Below are 24,517 nucleotides of genomic sequence, written 5' to 3'. Positions count from 1 at the left end.
CATGGTCATGGCAAACATCGGCCATTTCCGACAGCCATACAGCCAAGCCGAGCTACGGGCACTTGACTCGATCGAACTCGGCTCTCGGCATATCACTTAGTTTCCTCCCCTTCGACCCCTTCCCTCTTCTCAATCTTCTGTTAACTCATCATGAAAAACGGTACGCCCGAGACCCACACAGCTGACAGCAGTCTACGCAGCCCAATCCAACCTCGGTCCCTCTGAGGCAGCGTCACGCGCGCCCACCCCGCCCGGTGTAATCATCCGACCCGCTCTTCCCTCCGATGCATTGCGGATAGCAGACATCGGTGCGCGAGTATTTGACGCGACTTTCGCCCACACGTGTTCGCAGGAGGACATGGACGACTACCTCGGTGCCAACTTTACGGAAGCGATCATCAGCTCGGAGTTGGCCGACACCACAAAATCTGTGTACGTTGCATGCACCACCGACGGAGGGGAGAAGGTCGCCGCGTTTGTTGTGCTCAACCGCGCCTCCACCGAAGCCTGCGTCGAACACATCCCGGCCCAAGATCGAATCGAGGTCCAGCGTGTCTATGCCGACCCGGCTGTGCAGGGGCGCGGCGTCGCGCGGTTACTAATGGAGAGAGCAGTGCAGATTATGCGCAAGGACGGCTACAAGTTCGCCTGGCTTGGGGTGTGGGAGAATAATGTGCGGGCGACAAAGTTTTACGAGAAGTTTGGGTTTAAGAGAGTGGGAGAACATGAGTTCTGGCTTGGGAGTGAGTGCCAGTTGGACTATATCTTTGCGCGCGAGTTGTAGGTGGTGTGCCTGCCTCACTGCAATTTAATCTACATCATGCATACGTTGGATATTTCACCGCACCGTCTACTTGTTCAAGAACTTACCGAGAACCTTGGCAAACACCTCCATCGCGTCGCGCGTCTCCTCATACGTCACGATCGAGAATGAGAGGCGGAAGTATCCCATCCCCTCGCCGCCAATATTGTGGGGTCCCTCCGGATCAAAAGCCCATCCCGGAGCGAAGAGGACATGGTGCTTGGCCAGGACGCGCCATAGCCGGTCCGCCAAGATTCTAGTTGCGTCGTCCCCCAGCGCTGCGTATTCGGGGTGGCCGGAGAGGTGCACGCCCAGGAAGACGAACATGCCCGCACTCGGCGGAATGTAGCTGATCAACGGCTTGCCGTGTGCTCCGGTCAGACCGCGCTTCTCGTCCCACCGCCCTTCGGCTGAGGCAGGATTGGGGCGCGCGTAACCAGTAAATCTGCGTCCAAATGGTGTGGTTATGACTAACGGGTTAAGGCCATTCGAGTCGGATTCGAGGTGGAAACTGTCGGCTAGCGCGTCAAGCATCCAGTCACGCTTCATGCGGTAGTTGGCCTTGATGCCACGCAGCCAGCGGACGTAGCCGTCCCAACCCCAGTGGTTGAGCATCGTTAGTGTGAGCGCAGTCGCGAAACCGGACGGTGCTTGCGTCCCGCACTCCGAGATTCGGGTTAGGCGCTCGATGAAGATTGGTGAGGAAGTAACCCATCCAAGCCGCGAGCCCGGACACGACGTCTTGGAGAATGTCTGCCGTCAGCTTGATCTAAAGGAGACGTACGTCGAAGCGGATCACACGCCCGTCCGTGTCAAAGTGGAGGAAGCTGGGCGGAAGACTCTTGAGGAACGCGTCGTTGCCCTTGCCTCCCTCTGATGTCTCTGCGTCACGTGAGGCTTGGGCGACGGGTGACAACTTGACGCCCTGGGGAACGTACTCGTCCATGAATAGGCAGTAGTACGGCTCGTCCTCGACGATCACAATGTCATACTTTGAACAAATCTCGTACACCTCCCGGCGGCGGTCGGCGAGCATGGTTGCGCCGGTCGGGTTCTGGCCTGTGGGCACAGTGTAAAGCATGCGAGGGAATCGACCCTGCTTCTCCACATCCCATTCGGCTAGAACCTTGTCCATATCTGCGGCGATAATGCCCTCGTGGTCCATTGGAAGTCCGACGACATTCACGTCGTACGGGAGGTACGCGTTCATTGCGCCGGGGTACGTCCATTCCTCAACAAGAACACTGTCGCCCTCGGAGAGCATCATGCTGCAAACCTTGGTCATGGCGTCTGTGGCACCAACGTCAAGAAGCACGTCCCAGTCGGCGAAAGCGGGCTTGAACACGGTCTCGACATACTTGCGTAACCAGACGGGGAAGGCGGGTGGGCCAGTCGCAGCCGCGTATTGCAGCGACGTGGCCAGCTGGATCGCCATCGGGTCCGTCGGGTCGGGAGCGTATTTAGGGATGTTGATCTTGTCTGTAACTGGAGAAGATGAAGAGAAGAGCCACTCAAATAGCCCCTGCTTTTTCGGGATGCGCGGCGGGTTGAGCGGCAAGTGGTCGTAGCGCAGGATGTCGGCGCTGAGTGTCTCGAAAGGAAAGATGGCCGGGGACGGGACTCCGCCCGCCATGGGGATCATGCCGGGGATCGCGGCGTATTTGTATCTAGCGGATGAGACGGTTTCTGACAGTTTTAGATAGTCACTCACAGCTCTTTGAGCTTGTTAGCCTCCCGCCGCTTGGTTATGCTGTTTAGGTGGTGGCTCATGTCACGGGCCTTTGGAAGGCCGGTACGCGGGGCAGCCGGCTCAGCGGCGAACGGGACTGTGTCGATGTTCATGGCGGGGTGGGTGATAGAGATGAGGGATGGGGGATGAGGTTGAAGAGAAGGCCAACCTGTGGCTCACAAGCTTAGAAGCATCACTCCACTCCACTCCACTCCTCGCTACTCCCCGCTATACATCATATGAGGTAAGCCGAGGGGTAAGGTCGGTCAAGTCCGATGTAGCGGTATTAACCGATTCAAGAGGTGTTTGGTTCCGTTTGATCCCGACGCAGACGTAGATTGGTGTTGGTGTGTGGCATGTTGGATTGATGAGCAAAAGTCCAAACGTGTCAAAAGGTGTCAAACGTGTCGTTTTAGGATGAGATGAGGGTTTTGCAGTGGCTGCAATATCTGCAATGGATGGAGGACGCACAAGGCGCATGCATCAGGCGCGTATCAGGTGCACATCAGGTGAATATCAGGTAGAGGCTCAGGCTGAGCGTGGCGGAGGCGTCAAAGGGGGAGTAAGGCGTTTGATGAGATAAAAAAAAGTGTACAGTTGGTTTCACCCCAGCCCTCCCCTGGGCGTCAATGGTCTCATTCCTTTGTTGATTTGACCCCATTTGACCCTGCTATGCACTTCTCGCATCCACTTCAACCATTATCCCATTCCTCATCTTGCTGGCACCATTGGGGCTATTGGGGATTGCTGGTAAACTGCTGGCGACTGCCTTCTGTCTAAATGCACTCGTTCTCTCTCCCCCCCCCCCCCCCCCCGCCTCCCTCCCTCCTCCCTCCCTCCTGCCTCCTCCCTCCTGCCCTCTCCCTGCTCTCCGCAGCGTTACCATTCCAAACACCCCTTGTCCTCTCAGCTCTCCGGCACACACACACACACACACACACACACACACACATACCCACATATACACACACAGGATGGATCCACGTGAGTCAGTGGTGCTCCTCATCGCTATCAGAAGTTTACTTTGGACAGAGAGGTCCGAGCACTAAACTTACGCTCGGATGGGGCTCAGATGCGCACAGTTCACCTTGACTTGCACAATAGGTATAACACGCTACCCATTGCTCACTTGGCCATGCACTTTTACCCCGCACGAACCTACCGCGCCTACCATGCTTGTAAGAACCAACTTAGACACCTGAACAATCGAAACGTCCATCGCCCATCATCATCATCCTCTCCTTCCTCATTCTCCTACTCTTACTCTTACTCTTACTCCTACTCCATTCTCATCCTCTAGCATCCAGCAATCTCTTCTTCCCTCTATATCACGGGCCATTGTCAACATCAACACCTTGATCACACTTACACGCGGCCATCAGTACCTTGTCCAGTTTGCTAATAAAGCCCGCCCCAGTCGTCTTCGCATCGGCCATCTCATTCCATCCCGCACAGTCATCTCCATCGCACCTGCATCAGGCCTTGCTTCGGCCGCCCCATCGAACACCAACGTAGCATATCCGGACCCCACTGAACACGTCTCCTTTCCCAGCTCATCCAGCTCTCCCTTCCCTCTTTCAGTGGCGACACACCTCACAACCTTCCCTCCTACACACAGCGATCCGCCTCCACGATGGCAGCTGTTCAAGAGAAGACGACCCGCGGGTCTAGTGCGGCTGCGCCACGTAAAGTCCGCTTCAATGTCGGTATGTATCTTTCTGCGCGCGCGGCATGATGGCGCTGACACTTTCACAGGCAGCGAGTACCAGATTGTGGACGTGATCGGAGAGGGCGCATATGGCGTCGTGGTTTCGGCGATCCACCGGCCATCCAACACGCGCGTGGCCATCAAGAAGATTGCCCCATTCGACCACTCAATGTTTGCACTCCGCACCCTCCGTGAACTCAAGCTGCTCAAGTACTTTGCCGATGAGGGTGTCAGCGAAAACGTACGCGTCTACTTCTAATGCCAAAGCTTACTCAGATCATCACCATCCTCGACATTATCCCGCCACCATCCTTCGAGCACTTTAAAGAAGGTACTTTCTCTCCCCTCTTGACAGTGCTGATCCAGTGTACCTTGTGCAAGAACTGCTCGAAACGGACCTCCACCGCGTCATTCGCACGCAGGACCTCAGCGACGACCACTGCCAGTACTTTATCTACCAGACGTGTCGAGCGCTCAAGGCCCTCCATTCTGCCGAGAGTGAGTCTGCCTCTGGGCGAATAATTGACCCAAGTCATTCACCGTGACCTCAAGCCGTCCAACTTGCTGCTGAATGCCAACTGTGACCTGAAGGTGTGCGACTTTGGCCTCGCCCGCAGCACGCAGACCGCCTTCCCGAATAAGGAGCAGGGTTTCATGACCGAGTGTGCGTGGTACTCCTGGGGGATTGCTTACGCCAGATGTGGCGACTCGATGGTACCGTGCACCAGAGGTTATGCTTTCGTTTAGAATGTACACCAAGGTAGACACCTCGCCAACGCCACGCTGACGGCAGTCCATCGACGTGTGGTCCATCGGGTGCATCCTCGCCGAGATGCTCAGCGGCAAGCCCATCTTCCCAGGGAAGGACTAGTGAGCTCAGAAAGGCCGCGCTCAAGCTGACCCAGCCACCACCAGCTCTCCCTCATCCTCGACGTTCTCGGCACACCCACAATCGACGAGTTCTACGCCATCACCTCGCGTCGCTCCAAGGAGTACATCCGCACCATGTCGTTCCGCAAGAAGAGAGCCTTCGAGACCATGTACCCTAAAGCGAACCCACTCGCCGTCGATTTCCTCACCAAGACGCTCACCTGTGAGTTTCTCATCACCTAACAACCACCACTGACAGCAGTCGACCCACGCAAGCGGTATACTGTGGAGCAGTGCCTCGAGCACCCGTACCTGGACGCGTACCATGACCCCGAGGACGAGCCGACGGCCAAGCCATTGGATCAGTCGTTCTTCGACTTTGACCTGTACAAAGACGAGATTTCGCGCGAGCAGCTGCGCAGAATGCTGTACGACGAGATAGTGTCGTTCCAGCGCCCGTAGGCGTAAGCATCTAGTCGTTCTAGTCAAGGGCAGTCGCGTAGTAGCATTGCATATGTATTCTCTTGTCATGGGTGCGTGAGGACGTGAGGTCGTGATGTCTTGATTGCGTGAGTACGTGAGTGCGTGAGACATGAGGTCGTGAGTGCGTGAGACATGAGGTCGTGACGTTGTGAGTGCGAGAGGACGTGGGTGAAGTGAGGAACCCTCTGGTGAGTTGTGAAATTGGTTCCGTCGGTTAAAGTCGCCGTTGCGGTATGGATGTGGGCTGAGCCGGCCGGTCGGGCCATGAACAGATGACTACCACGATATTCCTATCCATCCCACAACTTCCAGTTCTCCTCTTATATCATCCCTCGTCGTGGTCGTCGTCGCCATCCCTTTTCACCTACGCGCCCCGCTCGGAGTCTTCGTGACCGGAGTCGACGCGACATGCCCTCTTCCAACCCGCCCCTAACCCTCGACACCAATGTGTTACAACACCCTTCCCACCCTTCAGCCATTATTCAAGTTCCCGCATCGTGGGACTCGTCAGAATCGCCGTCCCGACCATCCATTGACTCGCCAAGAGTGTCTGGGTCACTCGGGGTCTCACCAAAGACCGTGTCCACCTCATCGCTCCGCGCTGCTATCGATATTCCCCTTCCCCACCCCGAACCTCCACTCTCGGTCCGTGTCCACAGAGAATCCCACTCACCATCGCAGCTGTCCGCAACCTCCTCGTCGTCGGAATCAAAGAGCTTTGGCTGGCCACCACCAACCTCTTCGACGTCTAGGCGAGATCCGTTTCCCACTGCCACGACCTTTGCGGAAGATCCGTTCGGCCACTCGAGCTCGAGCTCGTCCAGTGACGACCATGGCCCACAAATAGCAACGACGCGGCCGCCGCCGACATCCCCCCTCTCCACCTCGAAAGTGCCAGATAAACCGCACCCACTAGTATGCGCACATCCATCGGCGGCACAATCGCTCGCAACCCCACCAGCTCTCAACCGTTCGTTCTCGTCATCCAAGGGCGTGAGCGGCCTGCTCCAGCCCAAGGGCGGCGCCAAGGAAGATCCATACAGCTCGATCTCGGTGGAGCTCGTCGACTCTCTACGGACCGCGATCCAGACATTACTATACGTTTCGCCGCCGCATCTCCTTGACAATGCCAAGGAACAGTATTCAGGCTGCGCGATTCAGGTGCCAGCAACGTCAGTCTCAGCACTCCTGACGTCGTTCCGCGGCCTCAACTACCTGTGTGCCAACCTCGTGCCGATCTGCAACGGAGGAACTGGGCCAGTTCGCCATATGGAAGATTTTGACATTGGCGAGCTTCTCCAGAATGTCGCCGACCAGCTGAGCAGCGAGGCGGCCCAGGCTGAGGTCGATCTCGTCCTTTTTCATGGCGATGTCGGCATGAAGCATGTCAACATGTATGGCGATCGTAATGGCATCGCACTCGTGTACGGACACGTGAGTCATGCCTTGAAACTGTCTGACGCCCCAGGTCCTCCGCCAGATCCTTAGCGTTTGTGACAAGGGTGACACGCTCGAGCTTGGGCTGCAGATCCTTCCGCAATCGGGCCAGGTGTCGCGCAGCTCACTTGCCAACGTCCACCAGGACGTGGACCGTGATCGGAGACGGAACTCGTCCTGGTCCTCGCTCGACGACCATAATGGCCCGTTCATGTGCGTCTTCGAGATTGTCCACAACGTCGCGCAACACACCGACTCGAATGCCGCGACACCGAAGGCTGAGCTCAACCCGTTCACTCATTTAGCCGAACAGAAGGAGGCCGCCACGCCCCACTTGGACACCACGTTCACGCACAGTCTGCTCCGTCAGGTAAATGCGTGGGTCAGGACGGACGCCGTCCCCTCGTCGCCAAGCAGCTTTGGCGTGCCGCGTCATGCGTACGAGCTGTATGTCGTGCTCAGCCGCGGAGCACCGATCACCGAGCCCCTACCTCTTACGGCTGAAGAGGAGGCCGACCGCCAGCCGTTCTCGGGCCTCACACTCCCCCGTGAACCGACGTTGGCCGAGCTGGAAGAGTTCGCGGAAAGTCTCCGGGGCAAAAAGGTCAACCTCCATGCGAGCTTGGCGAGCGTATTTGCGAGGCACCTCACTAGCTACCTCACTGCCTGGGGTCTCGATGTCTCGCACATCCCAATAGAGGATGAGACGACGCATGTGCAATCCACTTCCGCGGAGTCCTCTCAAAACTCCAAGTTCGTCATCATCGACGAGGACGTGTTCGTTCTCAAGCGTGAATTGGGCGAGTTGGGAAAACTGCGAACTGAAAACGCTCCCTCATTACTCCGGACCAAGTCCACAAGACGGCCAGGCCTGGGACGCAACTCGCGCTCCGCCATGACGGTGCGACCACCGCCGAACGTAATCATCATCCACTTCACCAGCCTGGACAAGTATCACCAGGTGCGTGATGTGGTGGCTTCGTTAGGCAACATCAGCAACCTCGAGGTGATGGTTGTGCCTAAGCCGGTCGGCCCGCGGCGCTTCCTAACAGCACTATACACGGCTGTGAGGCAGCAGCCGGTGGACCCCTCGTTCCAGCCGATCGCAACTAGCCCGCGGTCGCCGCATATCGCCTCTGGGAATCGCACTCCGACCGGCGTCATTCAGGAGGGCTTCTTTGACTCGTTCGACTCAAACACGTTACACCCAGAAGCTGGCATCGTCAAGGCCGTGCGGTCGCCTCTTGGCGAGCATCCGCCGGCCCTGATGCGGGCGCTCTCGACCGATCCGTTGCGATTGTCGGCCGCGAACAACGACGAGCTTGTGACAACGCCAGCGTCCGAATACTTTTCGCGGCCGTCTTTGAAACGCTCTGGGGCGTCCGGCGTGGTGCTCCAGAGTCCTGACGGCCGCCCGGTCGGGATGTACTTTGAGCCGCCATCCAGCTCGAACTTGGCTATACTCCGGCACCGACCCGACAACGCTCCGCGGCGTCAGACGTCGAGCAGGCAGACGACGGCCGAGACAGACCCAGTCGACTTGGCCGGCATGTCGGCTCCAAGCGAGTCGCCGAACAGCAGCAGGAGATTATCAGCCGTGTCCGGCGTGAGCGACGTCGTTGAGCAGCCCGAACACGTTTCCACTCCATTATCTTCGCCCGCTCCACCTGCTCCGCAGAGGCGCAAAACCTTGCCTACGCCGCCTGACGCCAAACCGATGATTGCCCAGGGCAGAAACCGGTCGTCGACCGTGACTTTGCGGCACGCCTTGAGCGAGCCGGCGCATGGCCGTCCGCTCCCAGGGATCGCAGAGTCGTCCAAGCCCGGTTCTAAGACCGTTAAGACCTCAGACGTTGTCGTACCGCCTATCAACGTGCTCATTGTTGAGGACAACCCGATCAACAGGAATATTCTGTCCATGTTCTTCAGACGAAAGAAGATCAAGCACAAGACGGCCACAAACGGCAAGGAGGCGGTCGAGATGTGGAGATCTGGCGGGTTCCATCTTATCTTGGTGAGCTGAACGCAGCAGGTGACAGCTAACATCAGATGGACATCCAGCTGCCCGTCATGGACGGCATCGAGGCGACGAAGACCATCCGCCGCTTGGAGCAGAGCAACAACATCGGTGTCTTCCCCAGTACGCCCATCGACCATCCACGCAACTCGGAGGAGTCGGGCGAGACAGCTGCGCCACCACAGTCGCCCTTTCGGTCGTCGGTCATTATCGTCGCGCTCACCGCCTCGTCGCTGCAGACTGACCGTGTCGCAGCTCTTGCGGCGGGATGCAACGACTTCCTCACCAAGCCCGTATCGCTCAAGTGGCTCGAGAAGAAGACGATCGAATGGGGTTGTATGCAGGTGGGTCGAGGCGCATCGAGGTTGCTGATTGCAGGCGCTCATAGACTTTGACGGCTGGCGGCGGTGGAAGAGCTCGGAGCCGTCCGAGACCAAGCTCGCCTTCCAAACTGCGCCACAGGCTGCTGCGCGGTCGGTCGCAAACCGCCTGCGCTTAGACCCGAGCCGCACGAGGGCGGGCGCCAAGGCGATCAAGGACGCCGAGATTCCTGTCAAGCCTAAGACGTCGGAGGCTAAGCCCGAGGTGTTGGATTGCCAGCCCTCCGAGATACAGGTGACAGCGCCGACGCCACACGCACAGTCGCCCGAGGTTGTGCCAGACGCAAAGCCGCCCGAGGACCAGCCAAACATGACGAACGCCAAGGCGCCCAACGTCAACAAGGAGGAGAAGGAGAGTATAGACGCGCTGGGGCTCGAGAAGCCCCTCCCCGCGTTACCTGTCGAGTAACTGTTGCCACACACACACACACCACGATTTATAGTTCTATAACACAATGCATCGATCGGTCCGTATCGTATCTCTATGCCTTCAACTGCCACTTGCCATCGACGAAAGCCACCTGCAGGCCAGCAAGCACATCAGCGCGGTCCACGCTCTTGTCCTTGCCCTGCGCGACCTTTTCGATCCACTGCGCAAGGCTCATGTCGCCCTTCTTCTCGAGTTTGCCCATGTGCTTGCGAATACGCTTGAGCGCCTTGTCGGTAGGGGGTCCGTTGGGTACGGCGGTCTCCGGTACGGTCGCAGATGCGGCCTCGCTGGCCTCACGCTTACGCTTCTTGCTAGCCGGTTCCTCAATATTCGACTTGGTGCTCGAGTTGGCCTTGCTGCCAGTTCCCCCCTTATCGCCCTTCCGCCTCTTCTCCTGGACTGGCGGAGTGGCCGGAGTGGAATCCGGAACCGGAGTCGACCCCCAGGACCGCATCGTCGTCTCTGGCTGAGCCAGATTCTCTCCCGTGGGCTTGAACCCGCGCGGCTGGGGTGCGAACCCACCGCCTCCGCGACCACGGAACCCGCCCCGTCCCCGTCCCCTACCACCGAAACCGCCCCGCCCGTACCCTGCTGGGCTGCCGTCAAAGTCCGAGTTGTCGGCCTCGACCTGCCTCAATCGCGAGGGGTGGATGTTCGCACCCTCCGATGCGGGGGCTGGCGACGCGGTAGCAGAAACAGCAGCAGAAGCTTGGTTGGAGGGATTGGCAGACGTGGCGTTGGACTTGGGACCACGATACAGCTTGCCCTGGTACTTTTCCGCTTCAGAGATACACGACGTGTGCTTCTTGTAGTCTTGGTTCTGGAAGGTTGTTGAGCAGTCTAGTGTTAGTCTGGGTGGATGGTTGCTTCCTCCTTTCCTCTCTACTCCTTGACTCGTCCCCATCTCAACCGCCCACTCCTCATCTCCTCGCCCTCTCTTCCTCTACTCCTCCTCCCTTGCTCTCTCCTGCACTTCCTCTCCCTCCTGACCCCGTCCACACTCCCTACCCCACCCCACCCAAAACCCACCCAAACAAGTAAAGCTAGCCCAGCACCGCTGGCGATGCTTATCCAACTGCGGCTTCTTGACCGTATCCGCACACCCGTCACACCTTTGGTCAGCGGAACTACCTGACAACTCACTGGAAGGAAACCATGATAGATTTGTTGACTTCAAGTTAACTTGTTGACTTGTTGATACAAAGTTAGATGAGCGATTCTCATGGCATGTCTCATGACAGACTTTTTGGTCACGTGCAGGGTGGAGGGTGGAGGATTTGCTAGGCCTAGGCACGGAATTAGGATAAGGATGATTAGCAGAATGGGATTAGCGGAGGCAGACGCGTCGCGAGTGACTGGACCGTACTATGACTGTTGACATGACTGACTTTGTGGGTCGCGTCATCTCTCATCGTTTTAATTCATCTTGTCTTCTACACCTCTACACCTCCACGCATCTACACTTTTACAATGTCTGGTCGTCTCGGGGCAGAGCGTGAGTTCCAGCGGCTTGTCAGACTCACCCAGCCCGCGTCAACTCGCGCTACCTCTCCGAACACCGCGGACAGACTGTCCGCCTCGTGGCCAAAGTCACCCGCCTTGTGGGCGAAACGGCGACGATCGAGGCGTCTGACGGTGGCGAGGTGAGCTTGTTACATTTTTGCAAGCTGACTCCACAGGTTGCGGTGCACATCCCGCGCGTATGTCTCTTCTTCTCACCTTGCCCATCTTCCCATCCTTGCTCACCCTTGCCTACCGTTGCCTTCTTCCCATCTCGTCCCTCCCAACCTTCCCCTCCCTCCGTCACCCCACCCCCAACCCCAGCCCCGCTGACAACAGGACATGCACCTCACCGAGGGCGCATTCTATGAAATCATCGGCAGTGTCAAGGAAGACCTCACCGTCCGCGCCCTCACCTCGTTCGCCCTTAGCGGCAACATTGACATGAAGGCCGTCAACGCCGTCGTTGAGTTCGGGCACTCCTCCGCCGGTGCCGGTGTCCTTGACGCGCGTCCCTAGTGTATAGAGCAGAGCAGATCATGTATCAGTAGCTGTCCGCGAAAGAATAGTACAGGGATCCATCGGGTATCGCGTGCCAACGTGCCAGCTACACTACAATCACACTCTATGCCGCGTTGCGGAGGACTGGGGTTAGCGCTGATAGGTAGCAAGGACAGAACGTACCGAGGATGACCGAGTCGCCTCGCAGGAACATCTTACTGCTGTCAGCTGGTCTGAACACTTTAGTTGCACTAACGAGATGAAGCGGTCCTTGTTGACTGGCTTGGCGTTCTTGCCCTTGGGCGTCTCGGTCCACATCTGGTGTCAGCTCCATTGAAGAAATCGTAGCTGCGCCACCTTGCCTTCCTCCTTGGCGAAAGTGCAACTAGCTCGTGCTCGGCGCAACGCGCCTCCCTCAAACCGCAACCCACCTCCTTGACATTCTCCAGCACCATATTCGCATGCCGGTCAAAAGCCTTGACACGCGCCAGCAGCTTCTTGTTGTTCCGCAACGAAATCAGCACCTGCGAGTTGTTGCGCACTGCCTGCTGCAAAACCGACAGCGGCCCCTGGCTGATCTCGTACTCCTCGAGCTCGCGGATCTGCGACTCGTCCAGTTCCGACTTGGGGACAGATGCGTACTGGCTGGAAGTTAGCTCGCAAGTCCATGGGGCTGCTGTCACTGCTGGCACAGCGTCAGCTGCGCCGACGTACCTCATAATTGTTGTTTTGGGAGTGGTGACGATAATCGTTGTTGGGCGGCGGTTCTGGATACGAGACGCAGACCACGTGGTGGTATTTCGGGGTTTGGCGGTCCGTGGCGCGACCTCGTGGGCAGCGTCCGCATGATTAGGCTAATCCAGACAACAGACAACCCCCAGCCCAACCTGTGCACACTATTATTCTCAGACCCTTGCTTCAAATGCGGATAAGCACTTGGCAGCTCTCTGATCTCCAAACCCGCACAGCCGTGCTGCGTGCAGCTCTGATTACAGCTACGAACACACGATGCATGTAGACGCGCCTACGCGCAGACAACAATATCCAAAACCCGGAACACCATCTAGTTAGGCTTGCGGCACACCCAGAGTGCCATGGGGGTGAAGAGCTTCGTCCTGCCGCCCGCAATGAGGGCGTTAGCGGCAGTGATGAGGCTCTCGCCGACATCGTACGTGCCCTTCGGGACCATACCAATCTTCTCGAGGCCCCACACAGAGTTCTGCGTGATCATCTTACCGATGCGGCTTGTGCGGAAGCAGGTGAGCACTGGGGTTAGTGGTTGTTCACATCAGGACTAGAGCGGGCCACGAGGAACAGCAAGTTACCTGCCGCTCACTCGCGATGCTTCTTAAGGACGGCGTCCCGGCGCCCGAGAGTGACTCACTGTCCCAAGCCGTCTGGGCCTTGAAAATGTCGCCCTCGAGAGGGTAGTACCAAGGCACAGCGTCGTCACGGGCGGCAAGGTCCTCCTCGTGGAGGATCTCAAAGCCGACGCCCTTGAGCGCCTTGCGGGCGGCGTGGAGAGTGCGCATCTCGGGGATACCGTCGCCGACCTCGATGCCGTGCGCAATCTTCTTGTGCTCGGGCTTGGACTCGTCCCACTCGTCGGTCATGCACCACTCGTACACGCCAAAGACGCCTCCGGGCTTGAGCACCTTCATGACCTCGCCGTAGACGCCCTCAAAGGTAGGCGCATGGCACGTCGCCTCAATGGCGTAGACGGCATCAAAGCTGTTGGGGCCAAACTGCTCCTCGAGAGCCATAAAGTTGCCCTTGACAAACTTGATCTGGTCCTGGAGACCGGCACGGGCAGTCTTGTTGCGCGCACGCCCGACCTGGAACTCGTTGTTGTTGATACCAACAATCTCGACGTCTGCGAAACGCGCAATCTCACGCGCTGGGCCACCGATACCGCACCCAATGTCAAGGACGCGCATGCCGGGCTTGAGCTCCATCATCGACGCGAGGTAGTGCTCGTGGCGCGCAATCGCCTGCATGAACGGCTCGCCCTTGTAGAAGCGGCAGAAGTGGAACGACTGGCCTGAGGAGTTAGTTCAGATATCCAGCCAGCTGCTTTGCGTCGCGTAACTCACCCCAGCCGTACTCGTACAGCTCGGTCGCACCGTCATAGTAACCGTTGACGAGGTCGGTGTACTTGTCGATACGGTTAGAGCGGTCGGTGTTGCCGTCGGCGGCAGAGTCCTTCTTCCAGAACTTGGTGTAGTTGGAGACACGGGCCTCGGAGCGTGCGTCGGCGGCGGGCATGATGGTGATGGTGATGGTTTTGGATTAAGTGGGTAGTAGTGTAAAAGTAGAGAAGAATAAAGAAGCGATGGATATATGAAGAATGAGATGAAGAATAAGAGAGACAGCAAAGTCACCGGGATATAGTAAATGGTGGTCGGTACCAGGCGCGTCTTGCTGGCACTTTTTGCGGCGGCCACTGAGCGCGCTCTATCGCAACCAGGGCTAGCCGGGTACGGTCTTTGTGATCGTGCCATGAGCCGGCCCTGGCCGCCCATCTGCATGGGCCTTGGATATCAAAGGTCCCTGGGGTCTGTATGAGGCGTCGCTCTCGCCGCGCGCCATCGTACGAACAATACGCCCAAAGCCAACTTGCCCGGGGCACAATCCTATTATTTTTCTCCTCACCAGGCTGGCATTGCAAGGCACACAGGGTTAGGCCGCATCTCCCCCACCCACCCCACGGTGAAGGTCTCAGGGTCCGGCCGAACCCATTCTGGCATGGTGGACGCGACGCGACGCGCCAACCTAACATCCAGCCACTGGTAGAGTCCTACTGTGTGGCCGCGTGGCTGGTTGGGGACTAAGAGTTAGGACTTGTCCGTTATCCGTTCTGACGTGAGCATGGTTGCGAAATCGACGGCGATTAGATCGTGCCATCCGCCATTCACCTCCACTTGCCTCCACACAACGGGCACTTGATAAGCAGTAGGCTCATAACTGTCCGTCTACGCCCTGTCTTGTTTGCTCGTCATCGTCTACGCCGTCTACGTTCATCGTTAGTCTACACACACTGCACGAAAACTCTCCGCCCTCGTGCCATTGTACCCAACGGTCGGGACGTGTCAAACTCCAAACATGGTACGAGGCAAACTGGCGTCGCACGTGCCGGCATCTGCATATCTCGACGATCGGCAATCCGCAATCGGCCGGAATCGGCCCATAATCAACCACGCTACATGGAACACAAACTAACGACCCTCTATCAAACTGTCAAGCCCTACTTGGGCGCCTTGGTCTCCTTGTGAATCTCGATTCCCGCCGGAGCACCAAGCGCCCTCTTGATCCAGCCGTACATGACGAACTGGGACGAAACCAGACCAGCAGTCATGACTGCGTGTCAGTTACCCCAACATTTGAGACTCACTCATACGCGGGCCGAGGCCAGCCCACAGGCCCTGGAAGCCGACCTGCTTGGCGATCGCGACCAAGCGATGCACTTGCGAACCCTCGGGCCCGTGGCCCTTGTTGATCTGCGAGAGCAGTGTGTCGGCAGGGTGCGAGAGGATTGCAGCTGCAAAACCAGCGATAATACCACTCGTAAGCGTGATCCCAAAGTGCTGGCCAGAGGTGAGATTCTTGCGCTTCTCGGGCGTCATGCGCCGGTAGATGAACTCGAGGCAGCGCTCGTTGACGGTGAACTGTCCGATTGCGTATGGGATCTGCTTGCACAGGATGGGAATGAATCCGGCGTACAGCGCGCCGACGCCCTCAGTCTTGAGGATCTTAGTGAATGCCGGCACCATACCGTTTGCAAACTTGGGGTTGGAGACGAGGCGGATACGCGTCGCCTCAGCGGGCGTGAGGAGGATGTCGGCAAAGAACCTGGCTGTCAGATCAAGGATGTTCACGAGCAAGAGAGCCCCCCCAGAGGTAAACGCACTCGGCAATGGCAGCACCACCGAGATAGATCGCTGTGCGGTACTCGATGGCCTTTTCTCGTGAACCGCTCAGATCGACGAGGTACTTCTTCTGCGCGGGTCAGCACAATCGCGGCGATCAACTCACAGCAGCTTCATACCCGGCAAACTTGGCACCACCCTGGAGACTGGATCGTCAGCTCGGTACCGCAGATGGTCAGCTCGCACTCACAAGTAACCAACCTGTCGTCAGCTCATGGCCAGAAGTATTCATCAGAGTACTCACAAACGTAGGCCCAGCACCAGTGATAAGACCCCTGGGACCCTCGGCAGCAACAATCTTGCGTGCTCCGGTCACCAGATTGTAGCCTTTGAGCGCAGGGTCGATCTGGATGCGGGTCTTCACCACGTCAATGGGTGTCATAAACCCATGCGAGCTCCTGTTAGCGTTGACCTCGATATGACCAGGCCCGCTCGGCCGATTTGCGCGCCTCAAGCCAGCCCAGCGCAATCACAAGAGCTCCAGTACACTCACAGCGTGCAACACAAAGCACCGGCTGTCTGTCGTCAGATGTGACCGTCCCTAACGCTCACAAAGAACTTGGCATAGTCGGAGCCGGTGAAGGTGGGGGTGAGGGCCGGCTTGACGGCGGGTTTAGACGACATGGCGAGATACTATGTTGGCTGTAGGTTCAGGATGAGTGTGAGGGTTTGCTTGGGAGTACAGGCCGGGACTAGGCCGTCGTCAGTGTCAAGAGGAAAACGAGAGATGAGGAAGAGGCTGATGTTTCTACATGGTAAGAGACAGCTTTTACCTATCAATGGGGTGACGTCGATATGACCAAGGCTGGGGAGGCTCAGTTCCAGACATTGTTGGTCGGCCGTCTATCTCCTCGGTGCTGAGACTCATGACGACGACCGATATAGTCACCACGCCCGGAACCTTTGCCGCGGCTTCAAAGGTCCGATGTGACGTCATAGCAGGGGATCAACACGGCATGAGTAGTTTTGCCATTCACCACTCCCTCAACTGTTCTAACATGGTTGACTGTACGTGTCGACCTCGGCTTGCGTTGCGGGTGTGTACGTGCGCGTCGTCCGTTTATAATGGTAGTACTCCGTCTCAATCACTGACGAGGTCGGCGAGGTCTCAGTCACTGACGAGGTCGGCGAGGGCGCCCATCGACGCGCGGACTTGGAGACGGTAGGTATGTCGCGTGGCCACCCAATGAGCCATGAGCAGTGGTGAGCCCTTACTGTACTAACCCCACTCACCATCCTAGACATATCATTGCCGCGAGGCCCATCCAGTGCGAGGGGCTGGATCAGCACCTCACCTCTCATGAACTCACCCCAGGTCCGCCTCCTGTCCCTCAATCGCCAAGGCACGCCGCGCAACACTCCACCCAAATACAGAAAACAGCCAAGCGAAGAAGAGGCTGACAGTGCTAACGCCCTTACGATTAGCCTTCCCTCTTCTTGGTCTTTTGCTTCACTTGCTCACACTCACCAAACTAAAGAAGAAGAGCTGATTGTTGCCCTTGCCTATGAAAAGCGGGATGATCGAGATCGTTACGAACAAGGTGAATCCCATGCCTTGATCAGCTTGGCCACAACCAACGTACAGATTGGCCAAATCAGCATCGTGCCAGTGAGGGAGGCGTTGATCTCTTCACACCACCTGTGGTTAGCGGCCTCAGATGGGACATACTCATACGCCGCTGCGCGAGTGCATGTCGCCTCGCAGTAGCCGAACGCGCCGAATGTCGTGCTGGGGCTGTGGAGGAAGTTGATGCGTGGGATGAATGGAGAAGAGAAGGTAACGAGGGTGCTGCGTGAGCCGCGAAATGGGAAACGCACATGAGTAGCAAGGAAGTGAGGACGAGCGCCAAGAGGGCTTGTACGTGCTGCTGATATGGCAACCTGGCAACTAGCATGTTGGGTTGGAGAGGTGACTAATGGTTTCAAAGTTTGAGTGAAGACAAGGCTAGGAAGTGAAGATTGAGGAATGCCAGTGTTTGAGCTCAAGCCAGTGCACATGCACAGTGTGTAGAACAGCGGTCCGTGCCAGTCATGTTGTGACGTTGTGAGGGGTGAGTGCAACGCAACAATAACCACAATAACACCTCAATGGGAAAGCTCTGAACGACGGTCGACTTGCACCGAGAACAACCCACGTGCCATTTACAATTATCAAGACAAAGCGACAAAGACAGGCGCGCCCATCTCTCTGTTTCTCCACAATCCACAAAGTTGATGGTTCTGATTCTTGACTACCTACAGTTCCCTTGGCATCGGCCTCGGCACCGAGGCACACCGACAAAGACCGGACCACAAGACTGGAACGCCCTCACGTGAGCATTAGAGGTGATTAGAATTGAGTGGCAAATCAGTGGCAAACCAATCAGCCCCCGACGTCATCCTCATTATTAGTCTTCCATATCCCTGTTCCCGCCATTACCGGTTCGGTTGCCGTTAGTCGCCACCCGTACTGTACAGCCTTAACCACCTTCCCCATGACTGTGTGGGGGGGGGGAGAGGGATGTGCCTTCGCTTCCGTGCATACGCATGCATACGTACACAGCGGTCACTAACCCACCTCGCCATCCCTTGACCGCAACACGTCATTGACGAGCTGGCCCCATAAGCAAAGCCGCCCGCAGCACAACGCGCCCCTCCCATCGTCACTCCTCAATACAGTACCTTTGGAAACGATGTCCCCGCCTACCCAGCCATTGTACACCATCCCCATTGCAGACCGGCCGGCATGGCATGGGCGCCTGTGGTCGCGGATTGTGTTCCCCCTCGTCTTCGACCTCGGTATCTTGGGCCTCAACAGCGCCCAGTTCCTCTGTCTCGCCCTCCTCCTCTTACCTGGTGGAAAACAACTTTATAAACGGGCGATTGACTGGACAAAGGACGGGTTTGGGCGACTGCGTGAGCTATTTCGCTTTCCATCTGACATCAGTGATTGCGATCACGGTTTTGTGCGCACCAACGAGCTTGACCATCACGACAAACGCGCCTCCAGAGCTCTCTGGTCTGGTTACGCATAATGGGAAACTGCGCGTCCATCTTCCCCCACGCCTCGTGCTCATGGCCAACCACCAGGCTTACACGGATTGGATGTACCTCTGGATCCTGGCGTGTTATGCCGGTCATGCGCGTGGTATCACAATCCTCCTCAAGGCGAGCTTGAAGCACCTCCCCATCGTTGGGTGGGGTATGCAGTTCTTCCGCTTCATCTTCATGCACCGCTCCTGGGCAGCAGACAGGGAACACCTCACGCACGCCCTCACGAGACTCGGCAAGCAGGCCGCAACCGGGTCGCCACTTTGGCTCCTCATCTTCCCAGAAGGCACGATCGTGTCTGATAACGAGGTGGGCAGAATGATGGCTGGTAGCTGATAAAGCGCACCAAGAGCGCCAAGTACGCTGCACGAGAGGGTATCCGCGACCTCGATGGCGTGTTGCACCCGCGCTCGACGGGATTGCTGTTTGCTCTCCGCACGCTCATTCCCTCCATGCCCGACTTGCAGCTCATGGACATTACTATCGCGTATCCAGGCGTCCCGTTCGGCAAGTACCCCCAAGAGTGGTACGGGCTCGGGTCCGTGTTCTTACGCGGCGTGCCGCCACCCACCGTTCGTCTGCACCTGCACCTGTATTCTATGGAGGAGATTCCGTCGCTCCCACGGCCACCGCACAACTCGTCCGACATTACACCGCTCGCGACTCAAGAGGAGGCGCGCGAGTTTGAGCTGTGGCTCCGGAATGTGTGGATACAGAAGGAGGCTCGGCTGGAGCGCATGCTCAACGACAACGTCGACGAGAAGATGACCAGCGTCGAGGTGCCCATCGAGCAGACGTGAGTCGCCCGTTAGACTGCGCTCACTGCAGCTCCCTACATGACTGGATCGCGACGTTTGGAGCCGGGGGAATGATGACCGTCGCCGCTGTGTTTGGCCTCATGGCTTACTTGTTATAACATTTCTCCTTCTCGACTGATACGCCATAAGGATCCCCCATCGTTGTAACTGTACCACCTTAGTCCAATGCAATACCAAGCAACAGTATCTTTTGCATACTACACTGTCAACAGGTTCTTGTGACTGCATGATGTTATGTTTCGATGATTGCAACAGTGATCCGGATGATGGATGGATGACGAGCCAGAGTGGGACGGGTGGGAGTGGATGTTGGGAGGAAGGCGAGTGTTGAGAAGCACGGTTAGAAGGGTGCGAGGTCGCCGGCCCAGCGCCATGTCGCGAAGCCAGTGATCGAACTGCTGGCACGCCGACGCCGCCGGCTAACACTGTCGGGAAGCATGTCCCAAGACTCGGGGCCCAGCGTAGGCTCAAAGGGTGACAGCTTGCCCGGGGCCGAACGTGCAAGACACGCGAGGATGTCTAGAACCGAGATGACGTACTGAGATGACAGTACAGTGGGTGGCGGGGTGGGGAGGCCAACGGCAGCACCGTCCAGACTCGGCGAGGCAGGCGGGCTGAACCTGTCCAGGGACGAAACGGGTGATAGGGGTGGGGAGGCCGCTGGTGGGGTGCGCATGAACACGCGCACGGAACTGGTCGCAAGGATAAGGCTCGCCGCGTGCAGCACTGTCGTGGCCGGTGTGATGGTGTGGACTGCGGTCAGCTTCAGGAGGTATACTAAACTTACCTGGGACGCGCTCCTCTCCGAGGTCGCCTCCAGGATACTTGGAGAGCACGCCCTTGCACATGTCCGAGAGGCCCATCTCAAGCGCCTGCTTGCCTTCACTGGGGACGACGGCCTTGGCACAGTCGGTGGCGGTAACGACGCCGACGAGCGAGTCGAGCTCGCCCTCACGGTCTGGCTCGCCGTTCGTGACACCGATCGCGCTGAGGCCGTTCAGGCTCATGACCTGCATCGCGTCGAGTACCGTCGCAGTCTGCGGCAGCGAGACGAGCTGGTGCAGAGGCAGGTCGACTTCACCGAGCGGCATGCGGAAGATGGGTGGCGGCTTGCGCGTGAGGTGCGCCAGTAGCGCCAACGCAGTGAGGATCTGCGGTGTTTCACCGGTAATGACAACGCGGTGGATGCCGGAAGCGAAGAGCGGCAGTAGACGCCGCAGAGGCGTGTGAGGTGGGAATGAGTGGCAAGGATTCTTCTGCGAGATGTCTGATGTTAGTTAGTTAGATCAAAGCCTAGACCAGGGCGAAAGTTACGCACCGCACACGGCGCCGATGCCGAAACGGATACCGCGCTTGAAATAGTTGACTAGCTCGCGCGAGCGGTCGTCGAACACGTCGTCAGTGACGCCCTGCGATGCCGAGATCAGGACCAAGAGGAGGACAGTGTTGAGGTCCGAGTACTGGGCGTCAATGGCATCAACAACACACGTACGTCAAAGAGGCCATAGCCCCCGCCAATCTCGACGAGGAGGCAGTTGGCGTCGCTACTGAGGAGGAGCTCCGTGGCCTTCTCAAGCCCAGTGTCGCCAGTGACGTGTGGTGTCTCGACGTCAGCTTCCTTGAGCACGTCCTCGGCCGTGACGTCGAGCCAGCTATCGAGTTCATCCGTGACCGACGGCCCGAGGACAAACGAGTTGCCGAGCGACGCCGAGCCGCTAAAGCTCCCGCTCATGCTGCGCCGGCGGAGAGCTCGAGGCGACATTGACGTAAAGTCAGTCATGGAGCCGTACGAGCCAACAAAGCTACCATGGCGCTGGGGGACCGGGAGGGGAACTGCGCGCGGGCTAGTGATGGGTATCGGACGGGGCGAGGTCGTTGGGATCGCCCGCGGTGAAGGAAGCGGGATGGCACGCGGGGAGGCGGCAGGTGGTAACTGGAGCGATGGGCGCCGGCGGTGCGACTGCGTGCGGGTCACGTTCGACGGTTGCTCCATCCTGTGCTTGGATAGAGGTACTACAGGTTGAATGATGAAGCGAGTGTGAGATGCAAAGATGTAGACCGGTTGGCGTGAATGAATAAGGAGAGAGTGTGTGGAGTCGAGTTGTGGGTTGCAATCGTGCTTAAGTTAGAGTAAGTGGGAGTGTGATCCAAGTGATCCAGTGATCCAGGTGATCTTAGTGGCGCTGTGTCGTTGGTTTGGTATTTGGCATTGGGCCTGGGCATTATTGACCTGCCAATCCTGGCATCCTAGTATCCTGGCATCTTGGCTTCAATGGCAGCTTGGCTTGATTGGCTTGGGCTGCTTGTAGCTGCTTTCGGGTGCGGCAAGAACACTTATCGGCATTGCGGCGGCGGGCCATACTTGCCATTGCCGTTACCGTTGAATCCAAGATCCTCGGTGATGCTTGCACTGTCGTTGGAGGCCTTGGCTTGGCCTGTACCATGAGTGACCCACGCCTCGCCCTTCTTGCCTTCTTGCCCTACAGCGCCCGTTACCTCTTTACACCATGCGCCCCGCTTCCCGCAGCCTCACCCGCGATGAACAAAAGCCGTTTAAGGGGCGGGGAACCCCGCAATCTCGCATCGGCCAGTCCAACTGTAGCCACCCACCAGTGCGTCACCAGGCCCAATGCTTTGGACTTGAATCAACCAACCACAACTTGAGAATCGTATCGGATTCCAAACCATCGGTCACATGCTCACTTGTCAACCTTGTTCCCACCTGGCACCAGGTAATTCTTGCATCTCTTACTGGTTCCAGAGCCAAAACGCGCGCCATGTTACTATGGCAAAGCAGCGTCATCAACTATGCATGTTTACACATTCACTGCCACGTTTCTCGATGTACACAACGTCTCGTGGTCGTCCGCATCTACTCTATTGCTACAATCGTGGCCACGCCACAGCTTCGTGAGTCGAAGCAGATCATATGCGCTGCGTGGAGCGAGGGCTAGCTGGGCAGGCAATCGGGCGACTGGGAATGGCAGTGACATTGTCCTGCGACAGGGTCACTGCGACCGGCTTCGATCTCGCACCCAACGAACGTGCCCTTGACAGCAGTACGCGCCCGCTGTCAACGGAGACATTGTCATCGTCGAGCGCAACCGACTCCTCGGGAATGTGCGCCGTAAACGACGGTCTCCGGAACGACGGGAGGTGCTCCGACGCGCGCCGCAGCATGTTACGCACGCCCGTGCCGATCGAGGAAGCTGGTCCAGTTGATTGCTCGGCAGCCGGCCTAGGGCTGGAGCTGGTGCTCGTGGCTGCAATGTCCTCGCGAGAGTCGGTCTTGAACGCCGCATCCCCGTCCCCGTCGTTCTCCTCGTCATCGTCGCCATCATCATCATCATCCTCTTCGTCATCGATGTCCATGGGTTCCGGAACAGGGCTGCCGGCGCGGCCGTTGCGCGGACCGCCTGGGGGGGCGAAGTGTGGGCGAGAGCCCGGTGGTGGGCTGTAGTGGCGGCTGCAGCGACCAGTGTCATCGCCGACAGCCGGGTCCACGCGAACGTGGCCACGTCCACGTCGCGGTGGAGGAGCAGTGGGGCGAAGTGGGGGAGTCGTCGAGGAAGGTCGCGCCGCTGCCAGTTGCGCCTCGCGAGCACGCGCCATTACCATCTTGTGGTGAGCCTGGACCATAAAGGAAGGCTCGTCGTCTGAAGTGAACCCGTCCTCCGAGTCTTCCTCGTAACCCTTGTCTGTGACCGTGCCGTGGTCGTCCTCGTGATCATCTTGTTGCGGCACCACTGTCACAGGCTGGCGCTCAAACTCGGACGGGCGGCTTGTTACCGCGAACTTGAGTGCACTGGGACGCGGTTGTTTCGGCTAATCAGCTGGGACTTTTGTCTCTCGCTGCCGCGTCAACTTACGATTTCTTGCTTCTCAGGTGACGCGGGTAGCACACGGGCCATGGGAAGGAAGAAGGGTTCACCGTCCGATCCGACACTGCTTCGCCGGAGAATTGAGATTGGCTCCTCCTGGGGCCGTGGACTTGAGACGGCTGTTGACGGTGCGGTAGAGGGGGCGGATGGACCAGACGTGTAACCGCTCAAAGGCGGCTTGGGCCTCGGGGACGTCTGCCCCGCCATCATCGAGCTGAGGAGCGAGATGGGTTTGGGATGTTCTTGACCGTCGCTGCTCATGAGCTCGCTGTCAGAGCCAGGAGCAGGCGACACGGTCTGTTTGCGAAACTCGGTGGCTGGCATCTTGGTCGCGTTGCGGAGAGTCGATGTGAGGAGGAAGGTGAAGAAGGAACGAAAGCCGAAGGAACGAGACAGGAGACACGTTGAGGTTGAGCGTTAAAGGCTTTGGAGGATAGTGATTATTGTTCTAGTGGATCCAATGTGCCATCAGCAAGTATAGAGTTGACCTGGGTGCTGGGTGCAATGAATTTCAAGCCAAGACGTTGGTACGCGTGGGTGTTCGGGTGGCCTGCTGACCGAGCAGACCTGCTGGATAAACCGATATTGAAGAGGTGCGTGGGTGCGTGCGTTGGGTGTTGAGTGGGCTTGGTGGGGGTTTGAAGTCGCAAGGGGTTTCACATCCGACACGTCCGACACGTCGAGGGCCGAAGGGACAGTCAATTGGCGTCAAACGTTTAAAGGGTCGAGGGTGGGGATGAGGTTGTAGGCCTGTAGGGCATGTAGGGGGACGGCAGGATGGCAGTCTCAAGGGTCAAAATCGCCACCGAGATTTGGTGTGAGAGGAAGAGGAGGGAAGGGTTTGATGAGGTAGGGACAAGTCAACTTATAACATGGTTTGGAAGAGAGAAGCTGGGATTAAGGAGTAATTGAGTAATCCGAGTGGGGAGAGGAGGAGATGGGGAGATGGGCCTCGTGTCCGCCTCGGAGGAAGTCTCAGAGGCTGAACAAGGCGGGGCCCGGAGG

General features: G+C 57.9%; 12 protein-coding genes across 12 annotated transcripts; 5 read left to right on the top strand and 7 right to left on the bottom strand.

The window, feature by feature from the left end:
- Nucleotides 1-150: 150 nt before the first annotated feature.
- CcaverHIS019_0705390 (uncharacterized protein) lies at nucleotides 151-784 on the top strand (the record flags this gene model as incomplete). Its single annotated transcript, XM_060603983.1, has 2 exons — nucleotides 151-160; nucleotides 192-784. 2 exons carry the CDS (start codon nucleotides 151-153, stop codon nucleotides 782-784), a joined length of 603 nt encoding a protein of 200 aa, XP_060460223.1.
- A 66-nt stretch (nucleotides 785-850) lies between these two features.
- Nucleotides 851-2,644, bottom strand: CcaverHIS019_0705380 (uncharacterized protein; the record flags this gene model as incomplete). The annotated part of the gene is made up of 3 exons (XM_060603982.1): nucleotides 851-1,555; nucleotides 1,587-2,469; nucleotides 2,514-2,644. The coding sequence occupies 3 exons, from the start codon at nucleotides 2,642-2,644 to the stop codon at nucleotides 851-853; spliced, it is 1,719 nt and encodes a 572-aa protein (XP_060460222.1).
- Nucleotides 2,645-4,164: 1,520 nt separating this feature from the next.
- Nucleotides 4,165-5,571, top strand: tmk1 (uncharacterized protein; the record flags this gene model as incomplete). The annotated part of the gene is made up of 9 exons (XM_060603981.1): nucleotides 4,165-4,237; nucleotides 4,287-4,480; nucleotides 4,516-4,570; nucleotides 4,606-4,737; nucleotides 4,772-4,903; nucleotides 4,938-4,999; nucleotides 5,033-5,109; nucleotides 5,145-5,332; nucleotides 5,372-5,571. 9 exons carry the CDS (start codon nucleotides 4,165-4,167, stop codon nucleotides 5,569-5,571), a joined length of 1,113 nt encoding a protein of 370 aa, XP_060460221.1.
- A 429-nt stretch (nucleotides 5,572-6,000) lies between these two features.
- On the top strand, nucleotides 6,001-9,835 carry MgSsk1 (uncharacterized protein; the record flags this gene model as incomplete). Its single annotated transcript, XM_060603980.1, has 4 exons — nucleotides 6,001-7,026; nucleotides 7,061-9,043; nucleotides 9,079-9,390; nucleotides 9,425-9,835. The coding sequence occupies 4 exons, from the start codon at nucleotides 6,001-6,003 to the stop codon at nucleotides 9,833-9,835; spliced, it is 3,732 nt and encodes a 1,243-aa protein (XP_060460220.1).
- Nucleotides 9,836-9,908: 73 nt separating this feature from the next.
- On the bottom strand, nucleotides 9,909-11,013 carry CcaverHIS019_0705350 (uncharacterized protein; the record flags this gene model as incomplete). The annotated part of the gene is made up of 3 exons (XM_060603979.1): nucleotides 9,909-10,696; nucleotides 10,886-10,968; nucleotides 11,000-11,013. 3 exons carry the CDS (start codon nucleotides 11,011-11,013, stop codon nucleotides 9,909-9,911), a joined length of 885 nt encoding a protein of 294 aa, XP_060460219.1.
- A 313-nt stretch (nucleotides 11,014-11,326) lies between these two features.
- On the top strand, nucleotides 11,327-11,875 carry CcaverHIS019_0705340 (uncharacterized protein; the record flags this gene model as incomplete). Its single annotated transcript, XM_060603978.1, has 4 exons — nucleotides 11,327-11,351; nucleotides 11,384-11,499; nucleotides 11,536-11,556; nucleotides 11,696-11,875. The coding sequence occupies 4 exons, from the start codon at nucleotides 11,327-11,329 to the stop codon at nucleotides 11,873-11,875; spliced, it is 342 nt and encodes a 113-aa protein (XP_060460218.1).
- Nucleotides 11,876-11,981: 106 nt separating this feature from the next.
- On the bottom strand, nucleotides 11,982-12,576 carry SMD2 (uncharacterized protein; the record flags this gene model as incomplete). The annotated part of the gene is made up of 5 exons (XM_060603976.1): nucleotides 11,982-12,001; nucleotides 12,041-12,075; nucleotides 12,114-12,175; nucleotides 12,289-12,502; nucleotides 12,572-12,576. 5 exons carry the CDS (start codon nucleotides 12,574-12,576, stop codon nucleotides 11,982-11,984), a joined length of 336 nt encoding a protein of 111 aa, XP_060460217.1.
- A 344-nt stretch (nucleotides 12,577-12,920) lies between these two features.
- ERG6 (uncharacterized protein) lies at nucleotides 12,921-14,122 on the bottom strand (the record flags this gene model as incomplete). The annotated part of the gene is made up of 3 exons (XM_060603975.1): nucleotides 12,921-13,123; nucleotides 13,242-13,898; nucleotides 13,951-14,122. 3 exons carry the CDS (start codon nucleotides 14,120-14,122, stop codon nucleotides 12,921-12,923), a joined length of 1,032 nt encoding a protein of 343 aa, XP_060460216.1.
- Nucleotides 14,123-15,101: 979 nt separating this feature from the next.
- MIR1 (uncharacterized protein) lies at nucleotides 15,102-16,407 on the bottom strand (the record flags this gene model as incomplete). Its single annotated transcript, XM_060603974.1, has 8 exons — nucleotides 15,102-15,214; nucleotides 15,249-15,706; nucleotides 15,765-15,853; nucleotides 15,890-15,929; nucleotides 15,974-15,984; nucleotides 16,028-16,178; nucleotides 16,277-16,302; nucleotides 16,336-16,407. 8 exons carry the CDS (start codon nucleotides 16,405-16,407, stop codon nucleotides 15,102-15,104), a joined length of 960 nt encoding a protein of 319 aa, XP_060460215.1.
- A 2,048-nt stretch (nucleotides 16,408-18,455) lies between these two features.
- On the top strand, nucleotides 18,456-19,729 carry CcaverHIS019_0705300 (uncharacterized protein; the record flags this gene model as incomplete). Its single annotated transcript, XM_060603973.1, has 4 exons — nucleotides 18,456-18,678; nucleotides 18,710-19,122; nucleotides 19,155-19,609; nucleotides 19,642-19,729. The coding sequence occupies 4 exons, from the start codon at nucleotides 18,456-18,458 to the stop codon at nucleotides 19,727-19,729; spliced, it is 1,179 nt and encodes a 392-aa protein (XP_060460214.1).
- A 242-nt stretch (nucleotides 19,730-19,971) lies between these two features.
- Nucleotides 19,972-21,624, bottom strand: CcaverHIS019_0705290 (uncharacterized protein; the record flags this gene model as incomplete). The annotated part of the gene is made up of 4 exons (XM_060603972.1): nucleotides 19,972-20,384; nucleotides 20,419-20,898; nucleotides 20,950-21,091; nucleotides 21,124-21,624. The coding sequence occupies 4 exons, from the start codon at nucleotides 21,622-21,624 to the stop codon at nucleotides 19,972-19,974; spliced, it is 1,536 nt and encodes a 511-aa protein (XP_060460213.1).
- A 932-nt stretch (nucleotides 21,625-22,556) lies between these two features.
- On the bottom strand, nucleotides 22,557-23,836 carry CcaverHIS019_0705280 (uncharacterized protein; the record flags this gene model as incomplete). Its single annotated transcript, XM_060603971.1, has 2 exons — nucleotides 22,557-23,456; nucleotides 23,501-23,836. 2 exons carry the CDS (start codon nucleotides 23,834-23,836, stop codon nucleotides 22,557-22,559), a joined length of 1,236 nt encoding a protein of 411 aa, XP_060460212.1.
- Between the last annotated feature and the right edge of the window lie 681 nt (nucleotides 23,837-24,517).

The sequence above is a fragment of the Cutaneotrichosporon cavernicola genome (assembly GCF_030864355.1).
Source record: "Cutaneotrichosporon cavernicola HIS019 DNA, chromosome: 7b".
NCBI lineage: Eukaryota > Fungi > Basidiomycota > Tremellomycetes > Trichosporonales > Trichosporonaceae > Cutaneotrichosporon > Cutaneotrichosporon cavernicola.
The sequence above is the reverse complement of the archived record's forward strand: the minus strand, read 5'-3'. Positions and strand labels throughout refer to the sequence as shown.